The sequence below is a fragment of the Schistocerca piceifrons genome, chromosome 3 (genome assembly GCF_021461385.2).
Source record: "Schistocerca piceifrons isolate TAMUIC-IGC-003096 chromosome 3, iqSchPice1.1, whole genome shotgun sequence".
NCBI lineage: Eukaryota > Metazoa > Arthropoda > Insecta > Orthoptera > Acrididae > Schistocerca > Schistocerca piceifrons.
The window spans coordinates 856,039,624-856,065,411 of NC_060140.1; the positions used below are offsets into that span (position 1 = coordinate 856,039,624).

The 25,788-nt window shown below is 41.7% G+C and overlaps 1 protein-coding gene across 1 annotated transcript in view; it reads right to left on the bottom strand.

Moving 5' to 3' along the window:
* The window catches only part of LOC124788104 (late secretory pathway protein AVL9 homolog), a 98,797-nt gene that overhangs the window by 52,008 nt on the left and 21,001 nt on the right, over window positions 1-25,788 (bottom strand). The window contains exons 3-5 of the mRNA XM_047255222.1: window positions 18,826-19,069; window positions 12,660-12,849; window positions 4,039-4,453 (exon numbers count right to left, since the gene is read on the bottom strand). Coding sequence (XP_047111178.1) covers window positions 4,039-4,453; window positions 12,660-12,849; window positions 18,826-19,069 — 849 coding nt within the window. The remainder of the gene's footprint in view (window positions 1-4,038; window positions 4,454-12,659; window positions 12,850-18,825; window positions 19,070-25,788) is intronic.

The window sequence follows — 25,788 nt, forward strand, 5'->3', positions numbered from 1 at the left end:
ATGTGTTAAGCAGAAAGTGCCTGCCCACAAGAGAAAGGTGCTGCAACATCTAAATGTGGATGGCATCTGGCCCTGTGACAGAGGATCGGGATGAACTGAGAGCATGATCTAGGCTCCCTCATAGTAAAGGAGGCATTGTAACGATTCGGAGAAGAGAAGGGTATTGCCTGAGCCTCCTCCACTCATTTCTGATGGAGGAAGGCAGAGTGATAGTGGGAAGAGCTCAACACTTCCGCAAAATGGCGGCCCAGGGTGTTGATGATAGCAATAGGGTCCACGATGACATCGTCAGCTACTGTCAGGTCAGAAATTGGGAATGGATCATGGTCCCACAGAGCAGTCGGAGGTTGGCCCGCACGACAGAGGAAGGGGTGGAATTTTTACAAGAACTAGTGAATGAATCCAGCTAGCTCTTTTGCTATCCCGAAGAATGCGGCAACACATTACACGCATCTGTTTGTAATGAATGCTGTTTGCCATCGTAGGATGGCAGTTAAAAACGCGAAAAGCAAGTCTCTCTGCACAAATTGATCGTTGTATGCCTCAGTCCACCAAGGGACTGGGACACGACATGGTTAAGAGGAAGTGCAGGGAATGACACATTCTGCAGCAGTAAGGATAACTGTTTGTGAGATATTCGACCCAGTCATCTCAACTGGGGAAATCTTGTTCTTCGAAGGTTGCCAGGGAGGAGTAAAGTCAGCCTTAGGACGCTGCCACTTAGGCGTGCATGCGGACGGGGTAGGAGTCAGCAAATGGATAGCACACAGGAAATGGTCGCTTGAGTATGCGTCAGAAAGAACAGACTTCTCAAGACGAGGGGCAAGCTGGGCAGTGCACAAGGAGAGGTCCAAATGAGAATAGGTGTGCGAGGAGTCGGAAAGGAAAGTGGGTGCTCCGGTGTTATGACAGAAGAGGTTAAGTTGGTTAACAAGATCAGTCAACAGAGCACCTCTCTGATAGGTCCTGGGAGAACCCTAAAGGGGATGATTCACATTAAAGACACCGAGTAGCAAAAATAGGGGAGGTAGCTGCCCAATAAGTCGAAGGAAGTCTGCCCTGGTGACCGAAAGACGGAGGTACCTATATGTTACAGAGAGAAAAAGTCAGGTGGGGAAGGAAAAGGTGAACTGCAACAGCTTGAAGATTGGTAGTCAGGAAGATGGGTTGACTATGAATGCCATGTCATATGAGCAGCACGATGCCCCAATGAGATGCAATGCCAACCTCAGGGGGAAAGTGAAAACGAACCAGTAAGAAATATGAAAGTTCAAAGTGGTCGTGAGGGCGCAATTTTGTTTTCTGAAGGCAGAGTACAAGGGGGTGCTGCGATGCTAAAAGCAGCTGTAAACCCTCTTTGTGGGACAGAAGATCGTGAATGTTCCATTGGAGGAGAGTCATGATGAGGAAGAGATGGAGGGGTGTCACCTCGGCAGCTGCTGAGTGACAGCCAGGGAAGATCACTACTACAGGGCACAGAAGCAGGAGGATCCTGCTCCATGGGGTCCACAGAAGAATCAGCTTGCTTGTGCGGTCAGTCTGTGGAGTCAAACGCTGAAAAACAGTTGTTGGTGCACACCAGCGACACGGAGGCCAGGCAGGCTAAGGTATCACGTGGCGACACCACTGAAGAAGATCTTCAACTTGGCGAAGGAGCAGACCATTTGCCTTTGGTGGGCTTCTTTGAGCCTTTCCGGTTAGAGGAACACTCGGGTGTTGTTTGGTTGGAAGGACAGAGGAAGTCTTCATGAGAGTACTCCTCCTGTCCTTTCCAGCCTACTGGTTGTATAGCTTGTGGCTTCGCCCCTTGAGGTGAGAGTTTGACGGCTTGTTGCACAGCTGGACAGGAGGATGACGATGCTACCTTGGCACTGGACGATTTCACAACCTCAGAGCTGGATTGGAGGTCACATGTCTGCGTGGCCATGTCCTTCATGGAGCGAGGGGGTAACAAGAACAGAACTATAGGTACCAGATAGGAGAACGCAGGGTTTGTGACTAGCCAGTACCTTGCACGCAACTGGGTAAGGCACTTTTTCCTTCACCTGGATCTCTTGGACAGCCCACTCATCAACATACACGAGAGAATTCCGAGAGGAGGTGGCATGGCCACCACTGCACCGGGGACAAGGAGGTGGACAATCGCCCTCGTGCACATCCCTACAACAGGAGACACATTTGGCTGGGTGTCAACAAGACATTCTAGTGTGGTTGAAACTATGACAGTGGTAGCAGCGCATCAGGTTCGGAATTTATGGACGGACTGCGAAAATTTCATAGCCTGCTTTGATCTTGGATGGAAGCACCACTATATCAAAGGTGAGAAAGAGGGTGTGGGTGGGCACTAAGAAGATATCTACTTTTCCATTTCACGATGGACAGCAATGACACCCTGATCAGAGTGGTAAGATTGGATTTCAGCCTCGGTTAGACCATAGAGCACCCTATTGTAACTTACACCACAGGAAGAATTCAAAGTTCTATAGGCCATGGAGAGGCGAGGCAGCAAGTAGTTGTGCTTGAGAATCAGAAGTGGTCTCCAAAAGTGAGGTGCCATTCCTTAAACGAGAACAGGATTTCACAGGGCCAACAATTGCATCAACACCTTTTTGAATAATAAACGGATTTCCTGTAGCAAAGGACTGACCGTTTTCAGTACACGAGACCACGAGGAAACATGGTGCAGTGTGTATGGTCTTTGAATCATTAGCCTCATTACTGTTTGTAGACGTTGAGTGGGAAGGTGATTAACTCAGCATGAGGAAATCCATCATGATTACCAGCATCTCCAATGGCACACTCCTTCCAACTTGGAGCTCCCCTCCACAAGGGAGTGAACCTGCCTTAGGTGATTGTACACACCTCAGGTCACACCTCCCTAACACCTGACAGAGGGACCAATCGGCAATTTGGGAAGGTTACAGCTCAGGCAGTCACCCCTCCTTGAGCCTGGCCTGTACCAATGGGTATGTGCAAAGCCTACCTGCTGACCTGGGGCTGGGAATTACGCATTACCCAGTCACCTGTTACGCGTCAAACACATGGGCCGGCCTTCAGGAGCGCACAGAGATGAAGAAGAAAAAAAAAGGAACCTCAAACACCAAAGGTGAGGAACAAGAGGAGATGGGAAAAAAAAGAAAGGAAAATGGAGTGAAAAACAAAGGTGAGACTGTTCTTACATCAGCAACAGAATGCAGAACATGCCCAATAACATCCCAGACATGTTCCCCGAGAGAGGGGAAAGAGAATAGCAAGAGGACAGACGTGCAGCGCAGAAGGAAAAAAATGCTGCAAAGGCTGGGGGCTCGTGGTAGCCAAGCACGAACCCGCCAAAGAATGGCAAGTCTGCTGGGGGGCATGATTTATGTGAATGGCTTGACCGCTGTGCAGACATCTGGTAACACATACTTCCGGAAACCTACTGAGGACTTGTTTAATCCATGCCACGCATAATAGCTGCCATACTGTGCTCCAAAGGTGGTCCAATGCACTATTAAGCATGAAATCATAATGTTTTGGCTCAGCAATGTATGTTATACATATGTTTTTACGTTTTTCTTTCTTTTTGCAGACTTAAATTCCAAACCTTGTTGCTCAGGTGCACTTGAAAATATTTCTAAACCAGTTGTCAAATAAAAAGAGAATTTTGACCCATGATGAATCTTGTGGCATGTGGAAACACATACAACAGAGATGGAAAATAGCACTGACAATATTTATTTTGTTTTTACATTACCTATTGGAATGGCGACAGACTGATTTATAACATAGCCCGAGGCCTAAGCTAGTTTGAATGTGACTTTTTGAGAGTTGGTGAAGCTAACAAATGTGTTATGGCATGTATTTATACATATCTGATTTCTCTGAGTGGTTTATGTCCATTACTATGACATCATGGGTCAAAGAAGACGGGTGATATAAGCATGTACAATATTTCCAGATTTTACAATTGTGGACTCCGCATTTTATCTTCAATGAACCAGGGAAAAAAATTGAGTAAATACATAACAGCAAGCAAACAACATGTAAATCCTGTACCTGTGTAAACACGGGTAGGGGTGTACCGCAGAGCCGGGAGTCGACGTGTGCTGCAGCGGCGACGTTGCCAGCACCCGTCTGGTCGATGTGCGCCGTGTTGCCCTGGATGCCTGCCTGGTCCCTCTGCAGCAGCAGGCTGCTCAGACTGTCCGACACGGGCAGCTTTGCATCACCCTCCCTGTCGTACCACGTACTGTTCTGGCTGTTCTCATTCTCATCCACCTCTGCAGGGGTCTCCTCCGTGCATGGCGAGACCCTGTCACACTCCTCCTTGGGAGTGCCCGCTACTGTTGAGGAACCTGAACTAACTTCTTCGCCTGGAGTCTGTAAGTGAGCTCCGTTTTGTGCTAATGATTCTTCTACACTGTCACCATCTTCACAGAAATCGGGAATCGGAGACATCGGTCTCGATGGCCTATACAAAATTTGAACATTATTTATAACTGCTTGAAAACTTGACTTTTCAAACATGCTCTAAAATGAAAAACCAAAAAAGTATAAAAATGAGTTTTTTATTCACTGGTGCAAAAACAATGAATGACACAAAAACAAAGACGAAAGGATTGTATTGTGAAAGTAATATTCTTAAATAGGTTATTCATGAAGTTCCAGTGACAAAATATCAGATTTTTATCTATTAAAATCAGCAATATTCTTATACTACACAAGTACAAGTTTATTTTCTTTCACAATTTTATTACAACATTAACAACTATATCTTAAAGCTACTTTTAAACAGTATTTCCACCAATATTAATTTTCTGTTCATAACAACTATGTTCTGAATTTCATTCTCATTCAAAATATACTTTATGGATTGCCTCAAAATATACGTAATGGATTGCCAGGCTGTTTTCTCCTTGTCTTTTCGCAATAATCAGACTGAGTGGCTTTACAAAGTGCTCCAATTTGTGGACCAATACAAAAATCATATTCAATTCTTCGAAACTCAGCCTTGGGATCTTACAAATTAATTACATGAAAGCAAAACCACACACATTTAAAGCTTTCATAAACAATTTTAGAACCCCCTCTCCCATTTTATATGCAGTGCTGAAAGGAAAACTTTACTTGCCTTTACCAACAGTTTATGCAGATTGTTCGTCATTTCAGGAATTAATGGCTGTCTCTTCAGACAACGCTTCTGGCAACAGTGTTTGTCTTTAGCACGACTATCACCCTCACAGAGGAAACGACAGTGCTTGGTGCTAACAGACTCTAGTCACATTAATATGGCAAGTAACTTTAAAATCCCCACTATACCCTATCAGCATATTTTTCATATTTCAGTATGTCCATAGAAAATGTAAATGAACACTTCCTTGAAGCTTATTTCTATTTCCTGCAAGTACTGTAGAAAGTATCTGCATTACATATAAATTTACAAGATATTGTATGTGCCTAGTTATCATAGATTGCCAGCTAGAAGTATATTAAAATCCAGTTCTCATTAAAGTTCTTTGAGAAGCTCCAAAATACAAACAGTTTATTTCAACAATTATTCAGCACTGAAGACTATGACAGATTACCAGTGCATGTACCTGAGATTTAGGAGTGGTTCAGCCATTGCATAAGGCCCAATATTTACTGAAAAAACTGTAATGCCTACAATCTGGAAATCAGAGCCAATATAGCAGTTCTAATGTCGGTTTCAAACTCAGTGACACCACGTTAACAAAGTTTAACTCATTTCACTTTCATAACATTTTTTAGTGTTTACCAGTCTTATAGTTTGTAAGACTGGCATTCTCACAGCTCATCCAAATGCTTATGTGCCCATAGGAGTCAGAACTGTAGAACGCAAAGACAAAGAGAAGAGTTAAAAATGATTATACATTAATCCCAATTGACAGAAGAGAAGACAGCTAAAAACAGGGATGTGAAGAAAATCTACAAAATATGCCACAGATAAACTGAGATCCTGAACTAAAAATTAGATGGCCTTCACCATATTGCTACGACAGATAAAAAGTAAACGCGGTCAATAGCCAGCGGGTCGTTTGCTAAAATGGCCGATAACTCCAGTGGCAATCACAAAGGCATTCTGTCAGGAAATGGCAGACCGTCAAAAGTTGTGCTCAATGAGTACAAAGTGGTGGGGGAGCACCACGCAGCAAATGGCAAAAGCTAAAAAGACAGAGGCCGACAAGCAACCTAGCTAAAATGATCTCATGGCAAGAGGGCCGAGAGGAGGTCGTCCACCCCACCTCGAGAGGCTTAATAGCCCAGAGCTTGGTCCCATCAAGGGAGGACCAGTTGTGATGCCAAAGTAACATCACCTGCTGACACACAGCAACATAGAGACCAACAGAGAGAATGTAAGAACTAGCGGCATGAGGTACAAGGTCTGCAGCTTTGGCAGCAGCGTCAACTGCCTTGTTTCCTGTCAGACTGACTTCACCAGGAACCCACATAAACAACACAGTGGCTTCATCAAGAGTGAGCAAGTGACAGCTTTCCTGGACCAGTTGCACTAAAGGATGAATGGTACACAGCATACAAAGGCTTTGAAGGGCACAGAGAGAATCTGAGTTAATGACGCAATTCAAAATCCTGTGTCACCGGATGTACTGCGTGGCCTGATACAGGGCGAAGAGCTCTGCTGTAGATACTGAGCAGTGTTCCGGAAGCCGATACTGAAAAATATTGGTGCCAATGACGAAGGCACACCCAACACCAGTCAGTCCAAGAGCCATCAGTGTAGATAAATGTGCTATCACGAAGTTCTGAACAAAGGTCATGAAACTGAAGGTGGTAGAACGAGGCTGGAGTAGTGTCCTCAGGAAGTGAATGAAGGTCAATTTGAACACGGGCTGCCACTTGAAGCCAAGGTGGTGAAGGGTTTACACCCATCGGGAAAGTGGCAGGTAGTGTGAAGTTAAGCTGCCGGAGCAAGAGCCAAAAGTGAACTCCAGGAGGTAACAGAGGGATGCACTTCATACTGCCGATCAAAGGAGTTATCGAAGAAGGGTTTCTGAGCATGGCAGACATACAGCATGCATATCTACTGAGGAGAAAGTCACGTCGGTAGAACAGCGGTAGTTTGGCAGCTCCTGCACACAGACACTCAACCAGGCTTGTGTAAAAGGTGCCAGTTGCCAAACAGATGCCACAATATTGTTGAGATGGCATAAGAGGGACAGACATGCCGATGCATAAATGAAACACCAATAGTCTAATTTCAAACAGACAAAGATCCGGTACAAATGGATGAGGGTTGTTCAATCTGCTCCCCAGAAAGTACCTCTGAGGACACACAGTACAATGAGGGACTGTACATAGTGAGCTGCTAGGTAAGACACAGGGAAGGCCAAATAAGTTTCCTATCGAGCACGAGTCACAGGAATTTCATAGTTTCACCGAATGGAAGAGCAACAGGCCCAAGATGTCAACCGGTGGAAGAAACCAACTGCAAGTCATACAAACGGTTTTGTCAGTGAAAAAACGAAAGCCACTGTCGATGCTCCACAAGTGAAAACGCTTGAGACATCACTGAAAACGCTGCTCAATGAGACAAGTCTATGCAGAACTGCAACAGATATAAGAAATCATCAATGAAAAGGGACTTGGAGATGCCCGGCAGGAGACAGGCCACTATAGCGTTGATGGCAATAGCAAAGAGGATGATGATCAGGACGGAACCCTGAGGCACCCTGTTTCCCTGGATAAAGGTGTCCAACAGGGCGGAACCCACATGTAGCTTGAAAACTTCGTCTTTTAAAAATTCCTGAAGGAAATGGGGCATGGGGCCACGGGAGCCCCCACGTGTAGAGAGTACAGAGGATACCAGTCCTCCAGCAGTGTCATACACTTTCACCAAATCGAAAAACACGGCCAAGGTCAAAATTAATCAGAAAGAAATGTGATAGCTCAAAGCAGTCGTGAGGATGCAATTTTGTTTCCTGGAGGCAGAGAAACGATTCTAAGAGCAGCCAGAAATCCTCTTTGTTTGATCAAAGGCCATGAACGTTCCACTGAAGGAAAGTCCAAAAGAGGAAAAGGGAGGAGGGAAAATATGAAGGGGTGTCACCTTGGCGGCTGCCGAGTGCCAGTCAAAAAGACAGTGCTACAGGGCACAGAAGCTGGAGGATCCTGCTCCGTGAGATCTACAGAGGTGTCGACATTCTCCCTCTGTCAATCTGCACAGTCCAAGGCAGAAAAATGGTTGGCGGTGTGCACCGGCGACACGGAGGTTGGCAGGGCTAAGGTATCACATGGCGCCACCATCAACGAGGATCTCTGTTTTGGTGAATTAGAAGACCGTTTGCTTTTGACTTCTTGGAGCCTTTCCAGTTGGCAGAGGATGACTCCGATGTTTGTTGGCTGGCGGGACATAGGAAGTCTTCATCGGAGTACTCCTGTCTTTTCCAGTCTGCCAATTGTGTAGCAGGTGACTTTGCCTGAGAGGCAAATGTTTGATGGCCTGTTGCACAGCTGGATGAGAAGACGGCGATTTCACAACTGCAGTGCTGAATTTGAGGTCACATGTCTGCGTGGCCATGTCCTTCATGGAGCGAGATGATGTAAGAACAGTACTAAGTGCCAGATGGTAGAACACAGGGTTTGCGACAAGCCAATAACTTGCGAGTGACCAGGTAAGGCCCTTTTTCCTTCACGCCGATTTCCTGGTCATCCTCCTCACTGAGATATATGGGACAATTTTGAGAGGAGGCAGCATGGTCACAATTGCGATTGATACAGTAGGGAGGAGGAGTGGACAATCACGTTCGTGCATGTCCCTACCACTGGTTACACATCTGGCTGGTTGTTGGCAAGACATTTGAGTGTGGTTAAAATGATGACACTGGCATTTGATTCGGAATGTACGGCCTTACTGTGATAACTCCACAGCCTGCTTTGATCTTGGACAGAAGCACGACTCTTATCAAAGGTGAGAAAAAGAGTGCATGTGGGCACTAAGGATGCATCTACCTTTTCATCACCTGATGGACGGCAATGACACCCTGATCAAAGAAGCATGTTTGGATTTCTGCCTCGGTCAGACCATTGAGCAGCCTCGTGTAAATAACACCATGCCAGTAATTCAGAATTCTACGGGCCTCGACATGAATGACGTAGTTGTGGAGAAACAAAGTGGCAAGCAGCTTTTGTGCTTGTGAATCAGAAGTAGTCTCCAAAACCAAAGTGCCATTGCATAAACAATAGCAGGATTTCACAGGGCTGGCAATGGCATCAACACCTTTCGGAATAAGAAACGGATCTACCATTGCAAAAGATTGACCATCTTCAGCACATGAAACCACGAGAAATCGAGATGCAACTGGGAGGGTGTTTGAATCGGGAGCTTCATTCCAGTTACATTTGGTAGATGTTGACTGCGAAGATGATAATTGGCTCACTGCGGGAAAATCCCTCATGACTGCCAGTGTCTCCAGCGGTACAATTCATCCAACTGAGGGACCCCCCCCCCCCTCTCAAAGGAGGCCTCACCTGCCTTATGTGATTGTTCACCCCACCCAAACACCTGACAGTGGGACCAATCGGCAATTTGGAAAAGCAGCAGCTTAAGCAATCACCCCTCCCTGGGCCTGGTCTGCATCAGGAGGTATGTGCGAACCCTGCCTGTCGATACAGGGCTGGGAATTACGCTTTACCCAGTCACCTGTTATGCATTAGACACGCAGGCTGGCCTTCAAGAGTCTGTGGGAATGAAGAAAAATAATAGCCTCAAACACTGAAGTGGAGGAAGGATAGGAGAAGGTGAACAAAGAAAGGAAAAGGAATGAAAAACAGTGGTGAGACTGTTCTTATGTCAGTTACTGAAAATGGAGAACACATTCCCAAAAACACCTAAGACGTGTTCCCCAAGAGAAGGGAAAAGGAATAGCAAGAGGATAGATTTGCAGCACGGAAGGGAAAAGGTGCTGCAAAAGCTGGGGCCCTGTGGTTGAATTAAGAGAAGGTGTAAAACTCCATCTCCGACCACGACAATAGGTTTGTTTGTCCTAGGTTTTGGGGTGCAGGTAGCAGCAGTCTGTCGGCAGAGTAAATGGTGAATTGATGTACGAGTCATCTCAAGACAGACTTCAAAATCATTCATCAGCGGATGATTAAATTTTCTGAAATAACAGTTGGTCATGTGAAATGGTACAAGGTTTAACTGAATTACTGATCACACACTCAGTTGAAGGTAGTGGCATATAGTATTCTGTCAAGTTTGATTATTGAGGAGAAGGCTATCAGTAACAAGAAATAGTTATAAATCTGAACCCTTGTGTAAGACAGTCAAATTCAATTTCCTGATCCATACCGCATCTTATTTTAGTGTGTGTGTGTGGGGGGGGGGGGGGGGGGGGTCATACGTGTGTGTGTGTGGGGGGGGGGGGGGGTCATACATGTGAGTGTTGTGAGTGTGCACAGTTGAAGCTAAGGAAGTCTCAATGCTCCCAGAATTGACAAACTTCCTCTTGGCTTCTGTCTTGGGTTCTTCGGCCAATGTTTGTTTGATGATTTTTCTGACATCATACATTATCAAAGTTTCACCCACTGTTGCTGGAAAAATCATCAAACAAATGTAGGCCAAAGAATCCGAGACAGAAGCCAACATGCAGTTTGTAAACAAGTGACCACAAAAGCTTTTGCAGTGCTGTAGTCCCAGAACTAACAGTAAGGCTCGATACCAGCATTCAGCATATTCATTCAAAAGTGAAATAAACGAGCACTGACATTATCAGTAATAAATTCTAATAGCAACCTATTTCCTGATTTGTAAAATCAATAAATAAATGCCACTTTGAGTGAGTGAAAATTTCTGGTAGTGAAATCAGACCCAAGGTACCGTTTATTTAACTCTACGAAGGAAGACATTGAAAACAGATCTCAATAAAACCGAACTGACAACTTTTGGCAAAGGGTTTGTAGCAAGTATAGATCACTATTAAAAAGGTTTGAAGAATACTGATACCATTTACCACAACCTACAGATATGAATGCGAATTTTCAACTGTGCACTGGCCAAGTACCAATACAATAAAAAAAGTGTGTTAGAAGTATATGGCACCAAATGTTTATTGCCTCAGTTTTTTTAATAAAATACCTACAAAACATTCAATTTAAAAGTCAATTATACTTTTTTTCTGTTTACTTCACTGTGGGTACTCAATGAAACATAATTATAGGGAGGAAACACACTTTTTGCCACTACTTATTATTTTTGTAACCCAAGTTTTGAGTTATTAGCCCAATGTCTATCATTACTGAAAAAGATGTTACTGCACACACTGGTGCAAACATAAACAAAGAAAAGAATTTACAAGCTCCTAAGATATTAACTACTAATACTACATATGCAAAATACTAACACATCCACAATCACAGACTACTAAAATAAATTACTGGCACATCCATTTATAATGGAGCACAACTAGAAGATGGGCCACACAACAATTTAGGTTTTTCGTTAGCAGGTGTAGAGAGTACCTGAAGCCAGTCTGCTCACTCTGTCACTGTTGAGCACAGTTCCTGTGGTGTCCCTTCGTCTCCAGTATATCAAACAGGCAGTTCTGTTGAAGTGTCCAAAGCAAAATTTTTCTACTTTTATTGCGTAAGTGTGTGTGGTTTACAGACAATATTTCAGCAGGCACTCTGCCAGCAACCGGTAATACACATCTTATACTGGCAATTGTTTGGGGCACTGTCAATGGATACACTAGCATTTAAGCTTTTTCTAGAAAATACTCTCAATGAGAGTGGGCTGGTAACCATCGTTTACAGCTACTGCTTTGACAGTGCTTATTATTGTGAAATCCGAACTGACACTCAGTGCAGTGGCTGATGGCATCCTGTGTTGATGTCAATATTAATGTCTAGAAAATTAATGGCTGTGCCTCCTGTTTCCATGTAGAACTGTACATTCGTGTTTCTGTTCATATTTCAGAGAAATGTTTAGAGCTGCCCAGTTGTTCTTTCCCACATAAACGGCACATTACTATGTAGCTGAAGCACTAGGGCTTCACCACATATTTCACTCAAGGTTGATTTAAGAAAGTTGTTTCAAAATTATCCACAAACATTTTTGCTAGCGGAGGAGATAATGGGGAGTCCACAGCAAAACATGTATTACTGTGGTAAACCTTTAACGTAAGATTATACCTCTCATCGAGTATGTTATGAGAGCATTTTCAGATTTTAAATATGTTGAACAACCACTCCAAGTACTGAAAACCAAATTTTTGTTGTGCCTAGAAAATTAGATAGGCAGCCTGCTACTAGGAGTATGCACCACGAATGGAGCACTATGTGCCACAAACTGATTTAACAGTTAAGCAATACAGATTATAGACATGGTACAGCTACATCTAAAGCAAAATTGTTTTTGTTCCCAAAAGACATTCTGCCAACAAATGGATTAGTAGTGGGCCCTCCATGATCTCATCTGCTAGTAGAAATGTTTGTGGATAATTTTGAAAAAGCCTTTTTCAAACCAAACATCTAGGCAAATATGTGGTGAAATCCTGTACATAGCCATGTAAAACATGTATCCCAAGGCTGAGCAACTCACAGCATGCAAATAGCCACACTATATTCGTCCAGTATTTTGGAATGTACACACACACAATGGAAACGTGCCGGCCTCTGCTCTATGATGCCGCAGACAGTACCTGACACAGGCAGACTCTGAGAGACCCGCCTCCAGCATGCCAGGGTGCAGAGAGAGCAGCGACAGGATGGCGGTGCAAAGCGGCTGCACGGGGGAGCGGTAGAAGACGATGCGGCGCTCCAGTAGCAGGAGTTTGAACAGGAGCAGCGCCTTGTGCCGGAACTGCAGCACCAGGTCTCGCGCCGACAGGCCTCGAACACAGAGCGTACGTGGGCACGTGAGCGAACGGGATTGAACACTGAGGGAAGGAATGTAGATTGTCTGAGGTATTGAGACAAAAGTTAATAGTCACACTATGATAACTGAGACCTAGGACTGTTTGCAATGTGACCCATGTAATGTCTACTGACAAAATGGTGAAACACATAATGACTAGCTGAATATACTGTAGAACGTAATTCTGTACGTCTCTGTCAGTAACACTTCTTTTCCCAATGTTGATGACCAAAGGATATTTCTGAGGCATGCAGCCAGATTTGTGTATCCACGCACCACAGTACTTTGGTAAGTTGCAAACTGTTGGTTGGTTGTTGGTGGGGTGGGGGAAATTAAGGGACTAAAAAGAAGGTTATCAAGTCCCTTGTTCAAGAGTGGGTCCAACTTCAGTTAGTGACATCAGCTAGAATTTAATGTAACAGTGATGGTACCAAGGGTTGGTAAAATTGAGGCACTGAAACCAATATTGATGTTACAGGTGAGAAATATTTTAAAGAGAGGTAAAAGTACACAGATCAGGCCAATGTGTGGGTCAGAGAATGGATGCGTACTCTCCCAGGGCTTCTTTGTGGTGATGCGCTCCTCAACTACATCTAATCTCAATGTCCAAGATAAAAGAGTAATAGTATAAATAATTCCTTCTAGCTGGTAGATCCGATTTCAGCAAGTATCCACCTCACCACCTTCAGGTGTGCTGGTGAGTTGATTATATTGTCCCACCTCATAGCTGTCTCTGGTGGTCCACACTAGTCCACTGCCACCCTCACAAGCACGACATGTCTAGCAGTGCTCTGCTTCCATCAGAATCCAGTTCTTCTTCACTGCAAGGAAACACTCCCCAAGCTTCCCTATGTTTGTAACTTTTCACAGTGTCGAATTTCTTCTTATTCTCATCTTTATCAATTATTGAATTACACAGTTCCAACAGTTACCCTGTAATAACAATGAATTTCCTTTTGATGCATGCTTAGTAACTATGGACACAACCCTCACAAGGAGTTAATATGACCCATCTCAGATTACTGGAGGCAGGCGTTATGAGTGTGGAGGGAGGTGTTGGGAGGAGAGGTTGCACATACAAAATAAGCCCACAGCCAGCTAATGGCAGCAAGTTCTTTAGCTCAGCCAATGATGCCAACAAGATCTCCTGGTTTAATTTTGGGCATGTTTGATACACAGATTCTATATACACTACAGTATTATTTTCTCGGAAATACAGAAGCGTCCGATCTTACCTGTCGGCTTTGACCCATGACGTCACAAATATGGCGGAAACGACCATAAACGACAATTCCAATATGGCGGATATAAAAACATCGCATACGTATCATAAACACTGAAATACACAGGTTTCACAAAAAGCCTAATGACTAACAGGACAAGTGTGGGAAACTGGGGGTTTTTGGGTGGGGAGAAACTAAATATACACAAACGTAGCCACCGACCGCCATACAAAACCACGCAAAACGACGAAAAAAATCAACATCACAAAACTGACCAAATACCAAAAAACACATTCTTATCCGGAATCAGACACTTCCCTTGACCTACATAGATCTACAGTAACTCCCGATCCCATAAATTGGGATCGAACACTTCCCTTGACCTATATAGCTCAACAGAACCTCCCGATCACATCCCCCAATACAAAACTCACAAAACACCACAAACCATAGCAAACAAACACTTCCCTTAAACCTACATACATCTACAACAGCTCCCGATCCCATAAATTAGGATCGAACACTTCCCTTGACCTATATAGCTCAACAGAATCTCCCGATCACATCCCCCAATACAAAACTCAAAAAACACCACTAACCAAAGCAAACAAACACTTCCCTTAACCTACATACAACTACAGCAGCTCCCGATCCCATAAATTGTGATCGAACACTTCCCTTGACCTATATAGCTCAACAGAATCTCCCGATCCCAACACCCAATACAAAAATCAAAAAATACCACAAACCATAACAAACAAACACTTCCCTTATCCTACATTCATCTACAGCAGCTCCCGATCCCATAAATTGGGATCAAACACTTCCCTTGACCTATACAGCTCAACAGCACTCCCGATCACATCTCCAATTACAAAAATTGGCATACTCCACCAAACATTGAGATTCACACTTCCCTCCAGCTATATAGCTCAACACCAGTTACCAATCCCATATCGACCACTACCCATGACCTATGATCTCAAACACATCTTCCAATACGAATACCAATACCAACCTTCACAGCCACAAATCTCAATGAAACACTTCCCTATACCCAATACACAACACATACACCAAAAACAAAAAAAAAGGGAACTTACCACAAAAAAGTTCCAGCCCCACAAACTAGATTGGCCACCACAATCACACACAAATGCACACACACGCGCGCGCGCGCCCACACACACACACACACACACACACACACACACACGAAAAAATACTGAACTAAAATAAAAACCCAACCCACCCAAACGTCAACCCCCTCCCCCACAACCCCAAAATAAAAAAACCACAAACATAAACCAAATACAACATAAAAAACATCTCAATCACACACTACAACTCAACAAAAACTTCAACAAAATAGATCCTCCACAACAAAAAGAAAACACACACACACTCCCCCCCCCCCACCCACCTTAACAAACACTATACAACAAAATAAACCACCCACCCCACCCTGAACCACAGCCACCCACCCACCTACCCAGCCCACCCTAACTAACCACTTTCGGCCTATACATTTTACCCACAGCCCTTAAAAAACCCAAACAATGCAATAGCCCTCTGGGACACTCTTCCGCCAACAGTACTCATCTAAATGAGACTGAAGGTTGGAAGAGCACCTCTTCCCCCTCCCAAGAACTGACTTAACCACCCCCCACATCCCCTCAATTGTGTTAGTGCAAGCCCCTGTATCATAATTCTTAAACTCTAAACTGTGGTTCACTACTAAATGATTAAATCCCCTCTCACCCAACCCCCTATAAGAAGAAAAAGCATCGGAAACTACTGTGGACCCCGGCTCTACATACTCCTCAATTAACCCCACTAATTCAGCCTTCGACCTCCCCTCCACAACCCTAAAAACACATTCAGAACCCCCACCCCCCGGAACAACAGCCCCCCACACCCAAAGACCAGCCACAGACTTCCCCCTCCCATACTTCCTTTTCCCAAACTGCGACTCGTCCACCTCCACAACCACCCCATGCCCCCCCAACTTACCCCTGTACTTAATAAATTCCGAACACACTTCACGACAAAAGGAATACCAGTCTAAAACAGTCCTCTCACTCACACCAAATTCTGAACACACTTCACGACAAAAGGAATACCAGTCTAAAACAGTCCTCTCACACACACCAGTCTCAAACGCGCAAAAACTCTGTGGGGATCTATAACAAAAATAATATGAAACAAGCACAATCTCACGCATGCCCAATCTAGACTTCTCGAACCAGGTACCACGCCTTATGGAATGCCATACGCCATCTTTCCTGCAGCACCACATGTACCCGTCCCTGGTCCGAGAGGCCGGAACTTTAACCAATTTCATCGCCTCACGGCAAAGAGAGCACTTTACAACTTCGGCAATTAATCCGAATAGTTGTAGAAATTTGATCAGGTCTAACGGTGTCTCGCCCATCATCGCCCTCAACCGAACACTATTCATGCGGTCTTTCATATCCATTCCTGAACAAAAAACCACAACCGAATACACTCAATAACAAACTCACCCGACGTACAGCAATTACCATTACATTAACCATCACACAAAACCGTTAACTCACTAATACAAATTCCGCTTCAAAACCACGAACACAGCACTCACCACTGAGCAACAGCAAACTGACCCCAACACACCAAACAAACGAAAACCACGAACACACCACCAGAGGGCACGACAAACACCCACACGACATCTACAAACACGCCACAATCACAAACCAAACTCCGCGCCGTAATGACGTCACACACCACAATACGCTTACGTCACGGGTCAAAGCCGACGAGTAAGATCGGAGGTTTCTGTTGACCCATTTTCTCAACAAAACATTCAATTAGCTGGTTAGCATAGGATACCTCGCACTATTTAGAAATTAAATTACTCAATATTTTGTAAGAAGAAATATTTCCTGCCTTACTAAGGCAATGTTGTAATTTTATCTTTGGTTCATAACAGAAGTAATTAATATCAAAATGAATAACCATATTCAAAACATGCCAAACAGCAGTTCATTAAAGAACTGGCAAGTGTAGACAGTAGTGCAATAAGTCTACAGTTGTCTACAAAATCTGCAATTAAAATCTGCTGCAACCTAACTAAAAGCCAAAAATAGTTAACATTTAAATCCACTTTATCACACAACAAACCACCTTATCACAGACAATTTATAACAGCCCCTATTCTGGATATTTTATTGAAGAGGACAAAACTGAATAACTCTCAAGAGTACTAAAAAAATGTTATTGTTGGCTGCAGGCTATCAAATTTAACAGTTTCAAATAAAATGGATGATAACAATGTCTTTCTGGTCAGAGAGCTGAACTATCTAAAGATATTCAAACTTAGATATCTAAACCATTTGAAGCATGCATACTAAATGAATGTAGGCTGCCAGGAAAATTACTTCCTCAAGTTGTATGAATGTTGCTTCATTAAAGATCTAAAATCAATAAGAGAAATGTGAAACTGAAAAAGCTTTCATCTGCTAATGCAAATTGTGACTGTCGAAACTGCTGTGAAAGACATTTTGGTTGGAGAATACAGAGCCTAGACGATCCCTTAGTTTGTTGCAAAGGAAGTTTTCAGAACAAATCTGAATCTAATATGAAAATACAGTTTTCCTTCGGTGAATCTACCTGCCAGCATTGTTATACCCGAATGTACTGAGTCATACAAGTTACACGAGTACTATGTAATTTAGCAGCCCAGTACAGTTTAGGACCAATTGATTTCATCTGAATTACTAACAATATTGAGAGAGAGTACTGCAGGAAGTTCTTCAGACCATTTGAGATCAGAGTGCTCCATGTCCTTGGTTGCAAGGTTTTGTACTCTCAAATCACACAATACAGAACTGCTGAAGTCAATCAATTACAGTTTATCAAAGGTCTTCTGGAAACATCATAGCATTTCTCTGGACAGCTGCATAGAATAAATAACAATGAACTGCATGTGCAAACAAATTCATTTATTAATTCTGGGACAAGTGACATCATCAGTATTTGTTCACATGATGTGGGCTTTAGAAAGTCAAATCCAATGTCAAGATAAAGCGCCATATCAAGAATGGAAATGAGGCATCTGGCACATGAAAAAGACCAACAAAGTCGTGCAGAAAAATGCGCTCAGAGATTTTTTAATGCAAATCTGGAACCTAATAAAATCACTTTTTGTAGAAAGGACATTCCAATTAGAGAACTTTGTATAGCTTTCTACAGGTCACATAGTACATGGACGACATGGAACAAGCCATTTTACAGAATATTAGACACTCTTAAATAGCCATCTTGTTTAGTTCTGTGTGCTGTTTTGAATCATTCTGCAATTGAAATTTGATTATAGGAATTAAATTAACCTTAACGCCAACCTATAATTTAATTGACAATGCTTGTGTTAGTCTTTAAACTGAAAAAGAAAGGTGGGGAAATTATGAAATTTTGGCCACAGCATCTATTTAAAACACACACACACACACACACACACACACACACACTTTTTTCTTGTTCATAAAAGTACCTCTGCCTCCACTTCGACCTTTTTTTTCCCAAAAACACCACACACAAAAAAAGGAGGAGGATAAGAATATGAATGAGAAGAAGAAGTGAAAGATACTTTACAGGAAAGTACTCCTAGTTCTGTTCTAACTGTTGATGCTAAGTATGAGATATTATACACTACTAAATCATATACTGCTTCATGACATTAAAACTTACCCACAAAAAGCTGCGGTGGAGGAGGATTGGTGGTAAGTGGCGGAGTGGTTGCAAGACACCCATTCAGATGGTGGTAGGTGTCGTGCAGCAGCGACACTTTGCTGAAATCCCCTTCCGCAAAGTAAGCGTGTGTGATCAGAGCCATTTTCACCTGGATGTGCCCAAACAATGGCAGCTGGCTCAGAACACAGACCGACTTCTGTACGGTTCCGCGAGTGATGTCCGATGTGCGAGCTTTTAGCCTCTGAAAAACGGAGTGTGTGCTTGGATACCTTGTAATTTAAAGTTAATTCAAAAGGCACTTAAACGTTTACATCACAAACACACACAAAACCATTGCACACTCCTGATCTGAGAACTAAAAACTGTGTCAGAAATATTCTCCCAATGGTACTACTGCCACATACCCAACCTCTCAATGTAGTGTTCAGAAGTAGGAGGAAAATGTAGTGACCCAAAGGCTGTCTGCCTGGATGCAGGCCAAACTGTTTAAGTGAACAGGGATTCTGAGTTCGAATCCTGCTCTGGTAGAGGTATGCAACTGTTACAATACATATACATTAATAACCACAAGGAAATGTGAAAGCCATTAAGCCAGCTTTACATGAAGTTTGGAAGGTAGGAGACGAGGTACTGGCAGAAGTAAAGCTGTGAGTACCGGGCGTGAGTCGTGCTTCGGTAGTTCAGTTGGTAGAGCACTTGCCCGCGAAAGGCAAAGGTCCCGAGTTCGAGTCTCGGTCGGGCACACAGTTTTAATCTGCCAGGAGGTTTCATATCAGCTTTACATGCTTTGCAGCCCATGTTGTAACTCTGAAACTTTGAATATGGCTACAGTACTTTTCAGCTACACACACACACACACACACACACACACACACACACACACACACACACACACACACACACACACGCCTGTTTCAAAGTTGCCAAGTAAGATAGGGCAGCTTTAAAAGTCCTGACATATTAAAAGTCTGTTCCAGACTGGAACTCAAACCATTCCTCACCCTTACCCACAATCCAAGCCTCAAGTCTGTGACCACCTTTCCCCTATTTTTCAGCAAAACATGTCATGAGGGCAGATCACATTTGAAACTGGGATGCTCAGCTGGTAAGAAGCAAGGCTCCAGGTTCGAGCCCCTGTTTTACTATGCCTGGAAGATTGAAAACAGCACACACTACACTGCAGAGTGTTAAATTAATTTTGTTACGATTAATCTGTTTACCAGTTTTTGCTATACACCTGCACAACATTAGATCACATTATAGGCAGCCACTCAAAAAGATTTCTGCCGGTCACTTGTTGGCACTCTGAGGCTGCCGGAAGTCACAGTTCGATGTTTCTCAGCCAGCCTTTCCTACTGGAACTCCTGAGGAGCAGTCACTTCCCCACCAGTGGCTCCACTGTGGGTCGAGGCTATCAGTCTCTAATTTTACCTCTGGAAGACACTTCTTCAGGTCTCCTGACTGTTTCTGATAGTTCCCTACAGTGAACTCACCGTTTAAGCTAACGTGACACTGAGCAGCAAGTTTGCAAATCTATCAGACGGACCCCTCTGCCTTTTGGGATAAATGGCAGGCAATCCCCTTAACAGCACCAAGGCAGCTGGTGCTTAAGGTACAGAAGTCATCTCACAGTGTTCGGGTACACCCCTCAACTACCGTGTCAAATGAAACGCTACACATTTACAGGCAGTGGCTGCATCAAACATTGCAAAAATGAGACATTTCTATGAATAAATTAAATTTAGGGCACATAGCTGTGAAAATATCAATTCTTCCGCTGACACTTCATCCACATGCCTTGCACTGGCCTTGTAGTTAGTCTTTTGGCTCACTAAAAGGATGGCTGGGAGATGCACGATCGAAATATTAGTGGAAAGAGTTTATTCGTTATGCCATGAAAAGTTGAAAATGTGCATTCTTGCAGATGTCCAGAAAACCTGGCAGTCGCCTTCAAGAAATTCCATCATTACTAAGTGAGTTTTGTACATGTCTGTAGATGACAGTTCTTTGTGTCTGGTGATTATCTTAGCAATTCTGCACTCAGATATAGTGGCAATATCTAACACAAACAGTTAAGGAGTGCAGAAATTCAGTCGCGGAAAGTACAGAAACTGGTGCTTATGTGTCCAGTTTGGAAAGTAGGAGAGAGGGTCTGACATTTGCTGCAAAAGTTGGGAGGTCTAGTCTAGAGTTCAATCCAGCACACTGTTTTAGTTTGCTAGAAAGTTTTGCATTAGAAAAAATACAAATAAGAAAGCGAAGCGAGACGCACAGTAATCTGTGAGCTACATTTCTTATGGTTTACAATAGTTTTCCAGAACACTAGCAGGGAAAATCCAACATTTCCTATTTTTTTTGTTTTTACAAGTCAAGTTCCAGAGGACCAAATTGAGGAACAAATCTCCAAGGTCATGGAACATATCACTCCATGAAGTTACAACATAAAAGTAATAACAGATAAAAATAAAATGTTTATGAACCCAAAAAGGGTCAAGCCATAAGTCCAAGTAAACTCAGTCAACAATATAACATAAGAATCAGTTAAATTTTTCAAGGAACTCCTCAACAGAACAGAAGGAGTGACCCATGAGGAAACACTTCAATTTCAATCTGAAAGCGCGTGGATTACTGCTGAGATTTTTGAATTCTTCTGGTAGCTTATTGAAAATGGATGTAGCAGTATACTTCACACCTTTTTGCACAAGAGTTAAGGAGGTCCAATCCAAATCCATGTTGGATTTCTACCAAGTATAAACTGAGTGAAAGCTGCTTATTCTTGGGAATAAGCTGATATTTATTGCCCAAACCACCTGTTTCTGAGCCAAAAATATTCTTTTAGAATACCCCACACAACATACGCAAATGAAAATAAGCAAAGTAGACTAATTTTCGTGCCAAACGATCACTTAATCCAGATACCATTGTAATAGTAAAAATGGCAGCTTTAAGTCTTTGAACAAGATCCTGAACGTGGGCTTTCCACGACAGTTAACTACCTATCTGAACACCTAGAAATATGAACAGTTCAGTTTCACTAATCATATGTCATTCTGTGAAATTAAAATATTGGGTTTTGTTGAACTGTGTGTTAGAAACTGTAAAAAATGAGTCTTACTGTGATTTATTTACTGTTAGTTTATTTTCTACAAGCCATGAACTTAAACATGAACTGCAAATGTTGCACACAACATCCTTTACTACCAAACTAATGTCATCAGCAAACAGAAATATTTTAGAATTACCCATAAAACTAGAAGGCATATCATTTACATATAAATAAGGAACAGAAGTGGCCCCAACACTGATCCCTGGGACACCCCCCATTTGACTGTACCTCACTCAGACCCCTCATCATAGCCATTCTCAACACTGAGAATAATGACCTTTTGCTGTCTGTCATTGAAAGTTAGAGGTAAACCAATTGTGAGCTACTAACAATATTCTGTAATGATCTAACTTCTGGAGCAATATTTTGTGATCAACAATCAAACACCTTACTTAAATTAAAAAATATACCTAGTGTTTGAAACCTTTCCTTTAAGCCATCCATACCTCACCGAGAAAAGATAATATAGCATTTTCTGTAGATAAATGACTTCTAAAGATGAACTGTACATTTGATAGCAAATTATGTGATGTAAAATAATCAATTATCCTTACATACACAGCCTTTTCAATAACTTCAGCAAACACTGATGGCATAGAAATAGGTCTAAAATTGTCTACATTATCCCTTTCTCCCTTTTTATAAAGCAGCTTCATTACTGAGTACTTTAAGGGTCATTCCATATCAAATCACCCAATAAAAAATAAATTTTACACCCACCTCCTTAGATTTTCATGAAATTTGGCTCAAATGGTTCTAATACCAACCTGCAAATTTTTTTGCTGTATCTCTTATAGTTTTTTTTTTTTAGAAATTTTTAAAGTTTTTATATTTTGCGTTTTCCGAACCTTCGGAAATGGTAAATTTAATTTGTATTCAAAACTTTAAAATTGCTTATCTTAAAAACTCTTTTAGATAACATCATGAATTTTTGCAGCAAGTTTATTTATTATACATATTTGAAGATAAAAATGATACTACTAAAATATATTAATATTTTCTATAAAAAATATATATGTATTTTTTCTTTTTTTTAACAGATGTTTTGTTTTATAAGAATTGCAATATCTAGAGTCTCAGACCTGATAGAATGCTCAAATTTGTTTTAATTTACTCTTAAACATATAGGCTACTTGATAAAACAAAAATAATGATGGCTTTTTAACATGTTTATTAATTATAGTAGATTACATTATAATTATGTACAAAGATAGTGTACTTACGACACTTATGTATAACCCAACTGATTGCTTGAAACATTGAATTTTTTGAGTAATTTTGTCTTTTTAATAAACATTAATGCTGATTCAAACTGTTTTTCCACTTCATCCAAGAGCTTTCAGTTCTTCTGAGACAGTCTTTTTTGAAGTAATACATTCTTCCAGTGTCGCTTGATTGAGGTGCGTCTACTACACAGACAGTGCTCCAAAGGCACTATGCAAGAATCTTCTCTTTCAGGCCAATAAAATGATGCAGCTGGTCCTGAAGGATGTAGAAATAGAATTTCTGCATCTTCTTCATCATTGAATATTGTTTTTACCAGTCCAAAGTACCAGTTACCATCATAATTTGCAGCCACATAGCTATTTATGGATGGTTCAACACGAACCCAATCAGAAGAAGAATGGAAAGAAAAGACTAAGGAGGGTTTTACACTATCTGTAGTCCTTCTAATTTCCAGGTTGTTTGTTGGAAGTGGTTTGAAGTTACGAAAACTTCTTGTTCCAGGAATGGTTCGGGTTGCTGAAAAACGTTTTTCTAGTTTTAACCGCAGCAAATCAGCTTATTTTTTGTCAATAAAGTTAAAATGAATGTTTTCAATATTTTTTTCACAAAACTTGTACACATCGATTGCTGTCATTATTTGTTCTTCATCTGAAATCTGTAGACTGGCTTTCCTTAAAATTCTTGTAATAGTTCCACCTAGGCCATCACAAATTGACTTCCCATGAGTGTTGGGCCTTCAAATTAAAGTTTCTCAAGTGTTCAGTGAAATTTTTAAAACTGTTTCTATTTTTGTACTGCCCAGCACAACCATCTGTAAAGTAGTGAACTGAGTCAATGTCAGTATGACGTAATGACAGCCACTTTGTAATTTCTTTTTGTACAAAGTTAACAAAACCAGTGTCATGTTCTTGGTCATCATTAATAAAACAGTGGTTGGAAACAAAAACATTGTTTTCCTCATTTCTTAGAAAAACTCCAACTGGATGTAGAGTACAACCACCTCTATTCCAGTGGTAACTTTGGATCTCATTTTGTATAACAAAGGAATAATTTTCACTGAAATCCATCACAATAATTGCTGTTTTGGGTGGTGGGACTTCATTCAATCTTTTAAAGGCTGCTGATTGGGATTTTGCTATAAACGAGTACGGGGTGAGCTTTTCCAATGACCTAACCAATAAAGAAATGTAGTCTTCAACACTGATAGACTGTTTGATCATTTCTGCCCTGTCTGTGTTAACCCACTGACTGATTACAATTTCTTCTTCTAAATCATAATACTCACTTAGTTTTTCAGTTAAGTACTCAGTTAGTGCAGTATTTGCAGGACAGCTGTCGCAATGATGCAGCATGCAGTTTTGGTTTTCCGTGTTGCACACAAGCATCTTAATTAGGTCTTTATAAGATTCTTCAATTTTCACAGCATCCAGTAATAGTTTAACATTCTGGTGGATACTGTATACACATACAGTGTGTGTGCCTGCAGCACCAGCAAGGATACACCATTTAGGTCTCAAGAAACAAAATTTTGAAAAGCCTACTTCCACCTCATGATTCTCCCATTTGAAAGAATAATAGAGTTCTCTCAAGTTACACAAAATGAGTCTTTTTTTCATGTACACATTTTTTTGAACACTTACTTTGTCTTTTGTTCCAGGTAGCACCCTGGAACTTTCACCCTTTTCATAAAAATCTGTTACAAGTCTTACTGTATTTTCAGAAAGAGTTTTATTTTGGACCAGGAGTTTCCAGAATACCCTTTTCAGATTTTAGCTTTCTAGCTTGTCGCACCATGTACTCATTTACATTAAATGCTTTCATCACTATTTTGACTCCATGAATCTGGAGCCAAGGTCAGAATCTGGATTTTTCTAGACCTCCCAACAGATGAAATCTTCTCTTTCATAAGAGAAATCATTACATCAAAATCCTTTGCTTTCTCAACCACACTTGTATCCTCTTCGTCATCATCAGAACTTGGTGCATCATATTTTAATGCCTTTTTTGCAGTCTTTTCAATACTGCTAACCTTCCTTTTAAAATAAGACCCTTTACTTTGTGCTGATAAGCCATGAAGCTTTATCGCTGTTAAACCTAAATTATCAAGAGCAATGTTTGTTTGTACGAGGGATTCATTTCTGGATTCCAATGATTCTAATTCAACCATGACTTCATCTGTTTCACTTTCATTGACTTCAACTCTTAATTTTTCCTCACAAAAGTTACGGCATGTTGAGCAAAGCTTTTGCCCAGGTTTTATGCTAATATTTTTTGTCAGTAATTGTTTAGAAAGATCCAAGCCTACACTTCTCAACGATTTTTTGATGGGCTTTTTGTGTTTTTTTAGTGGGTCTACACATATTGTTTGATACTTTTCAAAAACATTTAAAAAGTAGTAGCTGTGGTATGAACATATATTCTTAAATTCACACAGATTAATTCCATATAGTAAGTGGATCAAATCTTTTTCTTCCTCAGTCAATTCAGATACTGGATGTAACTTTTTTGAAGGTGGGTAGGTTGTTTGGAAATAGTTAGATTTTTTAAATAACCCTACGCTACAGGTTTGAATATCTGACATATTGATTTCACATTTTGATTACTGTTCTGGTTACTTTTATAGGATA